General features: G+C 39.8%; 1 protein-coding gene across 7 annotated transcripts in view; it reads right to left on the reverse strand.

Moving 5' to 3' along the window:
- UBAP2 (ubiquitin associated protein 2) overlaps window positions 1-14,559 on the reverse strand; it is a 111,564-nt gene that overhangs the window by 74,315 nt on the left and 22,690 nt on the right. For 6 of the 7 annotated variants that reach the window (XM_078436738.2, XM_060609484.3, XM_060609483.3 and 3 more), the window contains exon 2: window positions 6,473-6,612. The exons of the other annotated variant lie outside the window; for it this stretch is intronic. In XM_078436738.2, the coding sequence (XP_078292864.2) occupies window positions 6,473-6,571 (99 nt within the window). In that variant the 5' untranslated portion in view covers window positions 6,572-6,612. The remainder of the gene's footprint in view (window positions 1-6,472; window positions 6,613-14,559) is intronic. 7 annotated transcript variants of the gene reach the window in all.

A 14,559-nucleotide genomic window follows, 5' to 3' on the forward strand; every position in this document is an offset into this window, starting at 1 on the left:
AAAGAGTTGAGCACACAAAATAGAAGTTAGATGCCAAAATATGCTGCAAAAAGAAAAAAGCTCTCAAGCAGTACAGCACTATGTAACAGAAATACTGATTAACTAAAAAAAAACAAAAAAAAAACAAAAGGACTCTGAATTTAGAGCTCTAAAATGTATACAATCTGTTTCCATAAGCCAAATTAGCATCAAATTAAATGGCATAAAGGTCCCATTCCTTTGGCCAAATGACAAAGTTATTATTCATCTCAACTGGCCATGTGACTCATTTAAATTTTCTTTCCCTTGAGAAAAGGGAGTGACAAGTACTAGAGAAAACTGGAAGAACAAGAAGCCATGGCAACTGCTAGACACAGGCTTAGAACCAGCCTGGCTGTCAAAAAAGAAAAAGAAACTCTGCTCTCAATTCTTAAAAGGTATCTTGGTCAGTACTGAAGAGAAGGGCTATATTTATCTAAATAAAAATTATGTGCAAGGGGGACGGGGGAAATGCCTGTGTGGCTCAGTCAGTTAAGTATCTGACTCTTCTTGATTATATCTCAGATCTTGATCTCAGGGTCATGAGTTCAAGACCCACGTTGGGCTCCATGCTGGGTGGGAAGCCTACGTGGCGGGGGGCGGGGGAAGAATGGCGCCTGAGTGGCTCAGTTGGTTGAGCATCTGACTCTTGATTTCAGCTCAGGTCATGATCTCCCAGCTCATGGGATCAAGCCTTGTGTCAGGCTCTGTACTGGGAGTTTGAAGCCTGCTTGGGATTCTCTTTCCCTCCCTCTCTGCTCCTACCCCACTCTCACTCTCTCTAAATAATAAATACAGAGAAGAGAAAAGAGAAAAAGAAAAATAGAATAAGGAGCAAAACCGATGAAAACACACACAAAAAAAAACCCAGAGAACAAAGCACAATTGCTATCTTCTGTTTCAAAACTAAAAGGCACAGAGCACAAAGAAAATGATAACAATACATAAAACAACATGTAAGTTTTTCTAACTCAGAAATAAAAATGAAGACTATACACAAAGAAGAAACATAATAATAAACGTTTAACAGTTAATGTTTCAAGAGAACTAGAAGGTGAAAGGGGAAAATATTTTAAGTAAAAATTTAGGGGTGCCTGGGTGGCTCAGTCAGTTAAGCATATAACTCTTGATTTCTGTTCAGGTCATGATCTCACAGTTTGAGTTCAAGTCCCACATGGGGCTTGGCACTGGCAGTGAGGAGCCTGCTTGGGATTCTCCCTCTTTCCATGCCCTCCCCTGGCTCACTCACCCTCTCAAAATAAATAAACTTCAAAAAAAAAAAAACAAAAACCAACTCATTTTATACTCAAGTGTGAAGGGCATAAATTGTTACCAGCACCTAATCACAAGGGAATATTATTCCCATGAGCCTTTCCTCAGGAATCAACAACAGTATTGTCCTTAGACAACCAAAATGACTATAGACATTGACATAAGTATTTTTTTAATTGTTCTTAATGTTTATTCATTTTTGAGAGATGGGGGGGTTGGGGGGGTGAGGTGGGGCAGAGAGAGGGAGTCACAGAATCTGAACCAGGCTCCAGGCTCTGAGATATAAGCACAGAGCCTGTTGTGGGATTCAAACTCATGAACTGCAAAATCATGACCTGAGCTGAAGTCAGATGCTTAACCAACTGAGCCACCCAGGTGCCCCTAAGTATTAATGGTGACTGCCGAGCATATACTCACTGTAAAAAAAAAAAAAAAAAAAGGCGGGGGGGAGGGCAAATGATATCTCAAAGGGAGAAAATATGCTATACAACAGGTAATGAACAGAGTATATAGATACAGTATAACTAAAAAGAAGAAGACTGGGGAATCTCTGCAACTTCCAGATGTGGCTTGTCAGCTGATTTAGGTCCCAAGGGTCCCAAAGGCTGTACCCTGAAGCAATGGATGCACCAACCTATCCTTCAGGCTGGCACTGGCTGCCACATTATCATATTTACACTTGAGGGCCACCTCTATCAAGTAAAATATGATTGTAGGGATATTGGGGTGGCCTTGTATTAGGCCTGTCGTATGGAAAAAACATGTAGTAACTGTCACATAGAACAAAGAGGCTAAGTCCTGTCACCTTTATGATAGGGACTGCCTGTATTAACCTGTACTAAATGTTGTTGTAGGGAGACAGAACTTGGCTTTGTTTTGGGAGCCTCCCATCTCCTTCAGATACCCTGCCAACATCCTATATTTTCAACCCAACATGGGGCTTGATCCCACAACTCTAGGATCATGACATGAGCCAAAAATCAAGTGTCGGATGCTCTACAAACTGAGCCACTCAGGCACCCCAATTTCTTGATTCTTATTAAGCAGTCCTGTGATTATTTTTTGTTTTGTTTTAAGGTTTTTAAAAAAAATACACTGGGTTGAGGAGTCAACTTCGGCTCAAGTCATGATCTCAAGATTTGAGTTCAAGCTCCACATTGGGCTCGCTGCTATCCATGCAGAGCCCGCTTCTGTCTTCTATCTTCTGTCCGTCTCTCTCTCTGCCCCTCCCCATCTCATGAGCTCTCTCTCAAAAATAAATATACATTAAAAAAGAAAATACACAATAAAAGTATTCAGATACCACAATCTTCAACTTACTCTGAAAAGGTTCAGGGGAAACACTATGTGTAGTTTCTCCTTTGTAAGAAGGAGAAAAAGATAAAGTAAACATGGTAAAAATGTTAGCATCTAGGAGATGTGGATGCAGGATATTCAGGAATTAGGTGTACTACTCTTGCAACTTTTCTCTAACTCTCAAAGCATGTTTTTTGTTTTGTTCGTTTGTTTTTTAAAGTGAGATTCAAAGAGACTGAAGTAATTCATCTAACTGGTAAAGTGGCAGGCCCACTCATGGTCTTCTCTCTTATCTCCCTCTAGTTTGATAGGTTATCTCAGAACACCTCTACCTTTGGACATTTAGAATTGAGTAATAAACATCTTACAGAATAAAGTTTTCCCCCCACCCTAGGTTGCTTCCCTAGGAAATACTTCCTAGAATGGGAGAATGGGATTAATGGATAAATGAACATGAACACTATTTTATTCACACTGCTTTGCGAAATTCTCAACACACATTTTTATTTTTTATTTTTCTCACCCATCCCAACCCTCATCACAAGTTTTTATAAAAGAAAATTAGGAATTTTTTTTTTTAACGTTTATTTATTTTTGAGACAGAGAGAGACAGAGCATGAACAGGGGAGGGGCAGAGAGAGAGGGAGACACAGAATCAGAAGCAGGCTCCAGGCTCTGAGCCATCAGCCCAGAGCCCGACGCGGGGCTCGAACTCACGGACCGTGAGATCGTGACCTGAGCTGAAGTCGGACGCTTAACCGACTGAGCCACCCAGGTGCCCCAGAAAATTAGGAATTTAAGGGCCTAAGAATCTTTCCTACAGCTCAGTATGCAGTTTTTTCATCGCATTGCATAAAATGAGCCATCCCCAAAAGGCCCATGGAGACACTAATGACAACTCTTGAGAGGAAGAGAGTCCCCTCCCCTAGTCTGGAGACTGATTCACTGGATATCAGCCCAAGAAGGTTACTTGGGTCTAAGATGAAAACAATTTATAATCCTGACATTTCATGTGGCCCTCCTTTAAAAGATTACACTTTTATCAAGTTTTTCTTCTTTTTAATTTAAGAGAGAGAAAGAGAGAGAAAGAGCACAAGCAAAGAAAAGGGCAGAGGGAAACAGAATCTCAAGCAGGCTCCATGCTCAGCAAGAAGCCTGAGGCAGGGCTCAGTACCACGTTCCTAAAATCACGACCTGAGCAAAAGTCAAGAGTCAGACACTCAACCAACTGAGCCATCCAGGCATCCCTTAAGATTTTATTTTTGGAGCACCTGAGTGGCTCTGTCAGTTAAGCACCCAACTCTTGATTTCAGCTCAGGTTATGATCTCACAGTTCATAGATTCAAGCCCTGCATCGGGCCCTGCATTGACAGTGTGGAACCTGCTTGGGATTCTCTCTCTCTCCCTCTCTCTCTCCCTCTCTCCCCCTCCCCTGCTGGCATGCTCACACTCTTGCTCTCTCTCCCTTAAAAATACACATAAAAAATTTAATTGTTTATTTTTGAGAGAGAGAGAGAGAGAGAAAGAGAGAGAGAGAGAGAAACACAAGATCTGAAGTAGGCTCTTTACTGACAGACAGCAGAAACCCTGACGCGTGGCTCAAACTCACAAACCGCAAGATCATGACCTGAGTCAAAGTCGGATGCTTAAATGACTGAGCCACCCAGGTGTCCCAAAAGATTTTATTTTTAAATAATCTCTATACCCAATGTGGGGCTCAAACTTACATCCCCAAGATCAAGAGTCACATGCTCCATCGACTAAGCCAGCCAGGCATCCCTAAAAGATAACACTTTTAATCTTGACTGATTCAATAAACAAAAACAAAAAAATATTGTTTTCATCTATTTTTTTTATTATTAGCAGGGTTGCACCTATGCTTACTTATAACTTGTATTCCTTCTTTGATAAGAGGCTGTTGATAAAATATTTTCTTAAGCATTCACCTATAAAGGGAAGGCCTATTCCAAAAAGTCCAAATTTTTCCAAAAATAGGTAGTCTTTCTTGATTATTTGTAAGTATCAGGGTAAATATATTTAGGAGTAAGCACTGTATAGATGTAGGTCTGTTGACAGAAGCAAAATACAAGGCTAAAGTTATACTGAAAAATGTAAAACAACAATTAAGTAGAGTCTACACTCCGTGTCTTTTTTATATTTTTTAATGTTTATTAATTTTTTCAGCTTTGCAAGACATAGGGTTTTTTTTTTTAATATGAAATTTATTGTCAAATTGATTTCCATACAACACCCAGGGCTCAATGTTTATTTATTTTTGAGAGAGAGGCAATGAGAGTATGAGCTGGAGGGGGGGTTGGGGTGGGGGTGGGCAGGGAGAGAGGGAGACACAGAAACTGAAGCAGGCTCCAGGCTCTGAGCTGTCAACACAGAGCCCGACACGGGGTTCAAACTCACGAACCGTAAGAGAAATCATAACCTGAGCCAAAGTCAGACACTTAACTGACTGAGCCACCCAGGCACCCCTACTTTCTGTGTCTCTTAATATTAATAGGGCACTTGGGTATGAATGACTATTAAAAAAGTACCTGTAATTAGCTATCAAAGTATAGTCAAGTATCAATCTGAAATTTATGATGGGTCTCTAGAAAAAGGTTTGCAAAACTAGTCAATAACATGTATAAAATGCTCTATTTTGTACCAGGTACTGTAGTTAGCATTTTATTTAAATTGTCTCACTTCATTTAAAATAATAATATAGGGCACAGGCTCTGTGCTGACAACTCAGAGCCTGGAGCCTGCTTCAGATCCTTTGTCTCCCTCTCTCTTCTCCTCCCTTGCTTGCTCTCTCTCAAAAATAAACATTAAAAAAAAATTTTTTTTAAAGGTTGGGGGCACCTGGGTGGCCCAGTGGGTTGAGTGCTGACTTCAGCTCAGATCATGAGTTCATGGTTTATGGGTTCGGGTCCCATGTCTGGCTCTGTGCTGACAGCCTGGAGCCTGCTTCAGATCCTGTGTCTCCCTCTCTCTCTGCTCCTCCCCTGCTTGCGTGCTCTCTCCCACTCTCAAAAATAAACACTTAAAAAAAATTTTTTTAAATAATAATATAGGGGCGTCTGGATGGCTCGGTCAGGGTAAGTGTCTGACTTTGGCTCAGGTCATGATCTCCTGGTTCGTGAGTTTGAGCCCCGCGTCAGGCTCTCTGCTGACAGCTCAGAGCCTGAGCCTGCTTTGGATTCTGTGTCTCCCTCTCTCTCTGCCCCTCTCCCACTCGCAGTCTGTCTCTCTCTCTCTCAAAAATAAACATTCAAAAAATTTTAATAATATAAATAAATCTAAGGTAAAACTATTTATTTCTATTAAATAGAAATTAAATATTTTATATATATGGGCCTTATTAACTAAAAGCCATATAATATTAAAGGACTCTTTCCAGCCAACAATGCTTGAAAGTAAAGGCAGCTTTTTGTAAGTGTCTTATAATTCATTTATTTCTCTACTTCAGAGTATTACTTCTCCATATATTCTGGATTCTCCAAATATATTCCAAGCACATACCTAGATTAATAATAAAGAAAAGGAGGAGCACCTGGCTAATTCAATCAGTAGAGTATGCGACTCCTGATCTTAGGGTTTTAAGTTCGAGCCCCATGTTGGGTGTAGAGATTACTTAAAAATAAAATCTTACCAAGAAAAAAAAGAAAAGAAAAAGAAGAAAAAGGAGATAGCTAGATGCTAACAGTAGCAGAAAAATGTTCAGAATCAAGTAGTTGACAGTGTCTATGAATCACTGCTTCTCTTTCCCATTATGTAAAATCTACTTTATAAAAACAAGATTCAAAATCCTAAGGTTTCCTACAAAAGACATATGTGCTTCCTACTTAACATAACTCTAAACAAAGCAAACAAGAGTTTCACAAAAACTTACCTGTACTACTTGTTTCTGTAGTTGTGATGCCTGTGTTCCTGAAATCTGTGTTTTTTCCCGAGAACCTCGGGAACGGTCACTGCTCACCGAAGTCATCATATACAGTATATACAAAATAACGTATGTACAAAATAGAAAATCTGCAAGAAAGCAGGCATGGTAAGCAGGCATGGTAAGCAGGCATTCCAAATTACAGTATGAGGCAAGAAAAAAATCCAGGGATAAGGAGGAAACATGAGACAAAACATAAAAGTTCTCTAAAACACAAATTCTCAAGAAATAATCCATTAAGGTTTTACATTTTCCTAGCAACAAGTGGACCAATTTTACTAACTAATGCAATCTCAAAGTTTAGGGAAAAACAAATTTAAAAAATGGGGCGCCTGGGTGGCTTAGTTGGTTAAGTGTCCGAGTTCAGCTCAGGTCATGATCCCACGGTTCTTGAGTTCAAGCCCCATGTAGAGCTCTGTGCTGATAGCTGGGAGCCTGGAGCCTACTTCGGATTCTGTTTCCTTCTCTCTGTCCCTCCCCTGCTCATGCTCTGTCTCTCAAAAATGAATAAACATTAAAAAAAATTTTTTTTAACGAAAATCTATAGTTTAAAATTATAGCAATTCTAAACAAAAATCTCAGGAGCTCCTGGGATGCTTAGTCAGTAGAGCTGACTATTTAGTTCACTTGGACAAGAGGGATCCCTCTCTGAAAGCCAGCAGAATGAAGAAGAGGTACTACAACAGCTAAATTTTTATGATTAGGACACAGTCAACAGTTTGTTGTATCAGTCTTTACTTTTTTTAGTAAAATAGGCAAAAACATCTGCAGAGAATGGGATGGGTGAGGAATGTTAAGAAAATGGATTCTCTCAGAATAAACTTAAAAAGGGGGGAGAAGGGCTGGGGGCCTACATGGCTCTTGATTTTGGCTCAGGTCATGATCTCATGGTTCATGAGATCGAGCCCACTGGGCTCAGTGCTGACAGTGAGAAGCTTCCTTGGGATTCTCTTTCTTCCTCTCTGTCTGCCCCTCCCTGACTTGTGCTCACTTTCTCAAAAAATAAATAAAACACTTAAAAAAAAAAAAAAAAAAAAAAAGGGGGTCAGGGAGCACCTGGGTGGCTTAGTCGGTTAAGCTTCTGACTTCGGCTCAGGTCATGAGCTCACAGTCAGTGGATTAGAGCCCTGTGTTGGGCTCTGTGCTGACACTTCAGAACCTGTAGCCTGCTTCAGATTCTGTCTCCCCTGCCCCTTCCCCACTTGCATGCTGTCTCTCTTTCAAATATAAATAAAACATTAAAAAAAAACTTGTTTTTTAAAGCGGGGGGGGGGGGGGGGGGGGGCGGGGCGGGGGGGGTCTCCTGGGTGGCTCAGTCAGTTAGGCGTCCAGCTCTTGATTTCAGTTCAGGTCATGATCTCATGGTTTGTGGGATCAAGCCTTGTGTCCAGCTCTGCACTGACAGCGAGAAGCCTGCTTGGGATTCTCTCTCTCCCTTTCTGTCCTTCCCTCACTCAAGCTCTCTCTCAAAATACATTAACTGATTAAGAAAGAAAGAAAGAAAGAAAGAAAGAAAGAAAGAAAGAAAGAAAGAAAATGGCAAAAGCTTGTAATAGCTACTAAGGGAAATACAAGGGGAAGTTGATAGAAAACAAGTAAAAAGAATTGAAGAGTGACACTGAAGATCCCAAATGAAAGCAGAAATCCTAAATATATAGGTGGCACTAATCCACATATTACCATGAAAGCAAAGCTAATGTCAGAAATTGAGAATTGCAACTGAATAATCAAGGGAGATGTGGGTTAAGATGAATAAACCCCTTGTTGAATTATCTCACAAAATAAAAGAATTTTAAACCAGAAAGAGTCCATTTATTCAAGGCACAGATGACATCACCAGGTGAAGAGCTGCTCTTATCTACCTCTAACACTGGGGCCTTTCCCGTAATACGTATTTGAAAACATCCCTTCCTAAAGAATACTCTCCAGCTTATTACGATCCTGGCTGCGAGATTCACAACCTCACTAAAGGCAAAGAATAACACTTTTATTTTTTTTTATTTTTTTTTTTTAATTTTTTTTTTCAACGTTTTTTATTTATTTTTGGGACAGAGAGAGACAGAGCATGAATGGGGGAGGGGCAGAGAGAGAGGGAGACACAGAATCGGAAACAGGCTCCGAGCCATCAGCGCAGAGCCTGACGCGGGGCTCTAACTCACGGACCACGAGATCGTGACCTGGCTGAAGTCGGACGCTTAACCGACTGCGCCACCCAGGCACCCCAAGAATAACACTTTTAAATAATGTTTTCCAGGGGTGCCTGGGGCTCAGTCAGTTAAGCATCCGACTTCGGCTCAGGTCATGACCTCATGGTCCAGGGGTTCAAGTCCCGCGTAGGACTCTGTGCTGGCAGCTCAGAGCCTGGAGCCTGCTTCAGATTCTGTCTCCCTCTCTCTCTGCCCCTCCCCAGTTCACATTCAGTCTCTCTCGCTCTCAAAAAGAAATAAACATAAAAAAAATTCTATGTTTTCCATTAAAACTGTATTTTATTCTAGTATGATTGACTTACACCCTTCTGGGTCATTAAGTACTCAGACAATTTGATGAAAAGTATGGACTCTCCCCTCAGAAAAATGCATAGCCACATACAATGCTGCCTGAAATTTCAGGTTTACATCTCCCATACCCTTCCCCAAAGCAATGGGCAACCCCACTCTACCCCCTCAATGCCCACAAACAGCCAGGCAAAAAGCCATGCTCCAAGAATTTACAACAGCTCTCAGGGCACCTGGCTGGCTCAGTCTGAAGAACATGTGAGTGTTGATCTCTGAGTCATGAGTTCAAGCCCTACACTGGATATTTTTTTAATAAATAAACATTTTTAAAAATTTTTGGAAACGTTCAAAAATATAAACTATTAGGGCCCTTATTCTTAAGGGTATCCTTGATCAGGCCAATATTAAATATAACTGCTGGGGCACATGACTGGCTCAGTCAGTAGAGCATGGAGACTCTTAATCTCAGGGTTGTTAAGTTTGAGTCCCAAGTTGAGTGTATAGATTACTTAAAATATAACTGCTCATTTGGTCATGAATCAAAATCTCATAATTATCACACTTTTTAAAGGGGTTCTCAGGGCGCCTGGGTGGCTCAGTCGGTTGAGCATCCAACTTTGGCTCAGGTCACGATCTCGCAGTCCGTGAGTTCGAGCCCCGCGTCGGGCTCTGGGCTGATGGCTCAGAGCCTGGAGCCTGCTTCTGATTCTGTGTCTCCCTCTCTCTCTGCCCCTCCCCCGTTCATGCTCTGTCTCTGTCTCAAAAATAAATAAAAGCGTTAAAAAAATTTAAATTAAAAAAAATAAAGGGGTTCTCTTCTCTGCGTCCCTAAAAACCAAAAGCACCTGCTTTGCTCCAAAAGAAACAAGGGAAAACTCATATCCTCTTACATTCAATAAACATATACTTAAGTCTTAATACTTAATCATCATACTACTACCTATGTCCTCTCTAGAGAAACTGGCTGTTATCAAGATCTGCTGAAATGTTACAAATACACTCGGTTAATGGTAATGGTAAAAGTCATGATTTATCTAAATATCTTAGACAAATATAATTAGTGGGAAAACCTATATATCCTTCCCTCCAAATCACATTTAAGAGCATCAACTGGAACTAGACTAACCCTCTATGACTTACAAATATCTGCTTGAATCAATATGCTAAATAGGAAACATGAAACAATGTACTTCATATCAATTTTTTTTTTCAATGTTGGGCCTACGTGACTAAAAATTAAAACTGGAACTTAACAGTTTACATCACTTGGGGCACCTGGGTGGCTCAGTCAGCTAAGCGTCCAACTTCAGCTCAGGTCATGATCTCACAGTTTGTGAGTTCAAGCCCCGCATCGGGGCTGACCGTTCAGAGCCCGGAGCCTGCTTTGGATTCTGTGTCTCCCTCTCTCTCTGCCCCCTCTCTCTCATGTACGCACTCTCTCAAAAATAAATAAGCATTAAAAAAATTAAAAACACTGTGTACCACTTATAAGATGATTTCATGGGTGAGATGTCCAGGAAAGAGGCATTTTACACTGCCCTAATTGGTCCAACCTATCTCGGATAAGCTGTAACCTATCCATCCCCTTAAGGAAGCCTAGAAGAAGTTCATTATCTGCCATCTCAAGGTCCTCTTTTTTTTTTTTTTTTAAATGTTTATTTGGTGGGGGGGCAGGAGCAGAGAGGGAGACAGAGGATCTGACGCAGGCTCCTTGTTGACAGCAGAGAGCCTGACACAGGGCTTAAACTCAGGAACCCTGAGATCATGACCTGAGCCGAAATCAAGAGTTGGACACTTAACTGACTGAGCTACCCAAACGCCCCTAAGAATCCATTTTCGTAACATCCTATTTTTAGTTTACAAAGTATCCTATTTTTTATCTTATTGTACACCACAACAGTCTTAAGGAATAGATAGATATTATTGCTATCCCCATTCGTACATGCTGAATCAGCATGGACAAAATATTCTTTGGAAAAAAAAAATGTATGAGTTGTCTCAGCCCTCAAAATTCTATGCTATAGCTTGTAGCAAAACTTCTAAATACAAATGTGTGTGTGCAAAACAATGTACAAAAATTAAGTATATGTACCTATATGCCAGCTAAAGGGAAAAAAATAAGTCAATTTCTTAAGAAATTGTCTATGACTCCTTCTGCACTACAATGGCAGTACTGAATAGTTGTTAACAGAAGCAAGGCAGAAAATATTTACTACCTGGCCCTTTACAGAAAGTGTTCTCACCCTTTTTTAGAGTTAGAGTGGTAATTCTCCCTCAACTACAGATTCAATTAAATTCTCATCAAATTTCTAACAAGGATTTTTTTTGAAGTTTGTTTTTTTGTTGTTGTTGTTTTTTTTTAAATAATCTCTACACCCAACATGGGGCTTGAATTCATGACTGGGAGATCAAGAGTCATACGCTCCTCCAACTGAGCCAGCCAGACGCCCCTCTAACAAGGTTTTATTGCCTAAAACCTTACTAGTCGGATTCTAAATTTACATGGGAAGCAAATAGTCAAGAACAGCCAAGATACTTCTTCAAAACGAAACAAAACCAAAAAGCAAAGGAACAATACTTACCTTACAGGTACCAAGGATTATAATGCTTCAGTAATTACAACAGTACAGGGATAGAAAAGCTGGCCAATGGATCAGAACAAGAAGCCCAGAAAGAGACCCAAGCATATACAACTATGGTTTCTAACAGAGATGGCATTGCATGCGATGAGAAAAGATAAATTCTTAAAGAAGTGAGGTTGAAAGAAGTGGTTGATTATACTTAAAAAAAATTTTTTTTTATTAGACCATACATTAAAAAGTCAAATTAGGGGTGCCTGGCTGGCTCAATCAGAAGAGCATGCAACTCTTTATCTCGGGGTCATGAGTTCGAGCCCCACTTAGTATAACAATCTGGCCTTATCTAATAAAGGTGAACATGTATATACCCTATGACTTACATGCTATAGAAGCTGGTAACTTTTAGAGATTAAGAATGACCTAAGACCAAATCATAGCAGAGCCAATGATTCCAAAAAGAACAATACATGGAATTCTATTTTCTAGAACAAGAAGTTACAGAGACCTCAAAGCAAGCATTCACATGATGTGGAATAGTGTTCCCCTATTTATAAGTCTTCTACATCTCAAGTTAATGAAATGACACTATGTATACTAGCATTTCTAAGTATCTTTTGGACCTGTGTATCCAAAAGATACTCAGAGGAGACTAACCAAAATTCAACATACCAGTTCAGGCATCACAAGGAAAATTATATCCCTGAAAGTCTGACCAGCTTTTTCTGAGTTACCTATCCTAATATCATTTACTTATGTTCCCAGTAGGTCCTCTGTTAACTGGAATGCTGATAAAGGCCACAGACATATTACTGCACTGACTTTTACATCAACTATAATAGCAAATAACCAATTAACCAGAGTATTTCACATGCCAAATATGCTGGTTTAAAACTCACTATATTTCAGGGGCAACTGGAAGGCTCAGACAATTGAGCATTTGACTCTTAACCTCCGCGCAGGTCATGATCTCAGTCTGTGGGTTCGAGCCCTGTGTCGGGCTTCACACTGAAAGCATGGAGGCTGCTTGGGATTCTCTCTCTGCCCCTCCCAGCTTGCATGCACTCACACACACACTTTCTCCCTCAAAATAAACAAACTTAAAAAAAACTTACTATATTTGAATCTGCCTCTCAGTAACAGTACACACTTTGAATTTTTTTTTTTTTTTTTTTTTAGTTTAACCATTTTGATATTTTGTTGGTTTGGGTTTATTGTTTTAGTTATAGTACATGGAACACAGTTAATTGTTCTGCCATAATGATTTTTACAGCTTTCTCCGAGTTTAGTGTTCTCCAAAATGAATAAATACACATGAACAAATACACTTTTTTAAACTATAAAAGCACCACGCAAATGTTAAAACACATTAGTATTTCCCAGGGCACCTACATGGCTCAGTCAGTTAAGCATCCAACTCTTGATTTCAGCTCAGGTCACGATCTCAAAGTTTGAGAGATCAAGCCCACATCAGGCTCTGTGCTGACAAGCTTGCTTGGGATTCTCTCTCTCCTCTCTTTGCCCTTCCCCTGCTCAGGCGCATGCTCTCCCAAAATAAATAAAAACTTGGGGCGCCTGGGTGGCTCAGTCGGATAAACGTCCGACTTCAGCTCAGGTCATGATCTGGCAGTCTGTGAGTTCGAGCCCCGCATTGGGCTCTGTGCTGACAGCTCAGAGCCTGGAGCCTGTTTCAGATTCTGTGTCTCCCTCTCTCTCTGACCCTCCCCCGTTCATGCTCTGTCTCTGTCTCAAAAATAAATAACGTTAAAAAAAAATTTTTTTAAATAAAAACTTTTTAAAAAGTTATTTCTGAAGTAAAGGGATTTACTTGATTATTTCTAAAATCACCTCTAAGCATGATTATTCTGTAATTTTACCTTATGTATCTAAAGTTAAACATCCAATCAAAATCTTAGTGGTATTCCTAAAGTTAAAAAAAAATTTTTTAGTTTACTTACAGATTTCCAAACAGTTGCTTTTGTACTGAATTATGTGACCCTTTATTCACTCATCTTTTCAACTGTTTATCACTCTATGCTCTCATTTATGAAAATAATCTAGATACACTAAATATAACAAAGAATTTCTTACAGGAGTGCCATCTGCTGATAAAAATCTGCATGTACAGAAATAAACATAAGCTAAGTTGAATGGATGCTAAGACTGACCTTTCTGATTTACCAAAAGAGACTTTTAACAGTCTTGTTATTACAGCCAAACATTTTGATACAATGTACTTGAATCCCTACTTGTCAATCAGGAAAGCAACACAAGTTTTTTATGTTTCAAACTATTACAGTTTTACTAATTCACTGTATCAGTATAAATATTAAGACTTCTATCTCCACTGCAATCATCAATCCTCAATCCACATTCCAAGTAGGTGTTTAGACTATAAATAATGTCCCCGGTTCCATGGCTGAATCAGAATTATATTGCCTTGTGAAACATGAGAAGTACACTGCTTACTTTATGTTACATACTTTTGTTTGGAAATAACCATTTTTATCCTTTAAAGTTTACTCCTCTGGGTTATATATACATAAACTGTTACCACCAAACACAAATACAATCCTTGCAAAAAAAAAAAAAAAAAAAAATTCAAAGAAGAAAAACGATGGCCCCAACATTTGCTTCTGAGGATGCTTAAACCAATTCAGATTAGCTTATTTTCTGTCAACATAGCTACCCACACTAACTGAAATATCAGAATAGCTGTATTTCCACTTAATAAAAAAAAAAAAAAAGTCTTGAGGTGCCTGACTAGCTCAGTCCGTAGAGCATGTGACCATTGATCTCAGGGTCTCACTTTGAGCCCACAATGGATGTAGACTTTACTTTAAAAAATTCAAAAACTGGGGCGCCTGGGTGGCTCAGTCGGTTGAGCAGCCGGCTTCGGCTCAGGTCATGATCTCGCAGTCTGTGAGTTCGAGCCCCGCGTAGGGCTCTGTGCTGACAGCTCAGA

Source organism: Panthera onca, chromosome D4, assembly GCF_046562875.1.
Source record: "Panthera onca isolate mPanOnc1 chromosome D4, mPanOnc1 haplotype 2, whole genome shotgun sequence".
NCBI classification, from domain to species: domain Eukaryota; kingdom Metazoa; phylum Chordata; class Mammalia; order Carnivora; family Felidae; genus Panthera; species Panthera onca.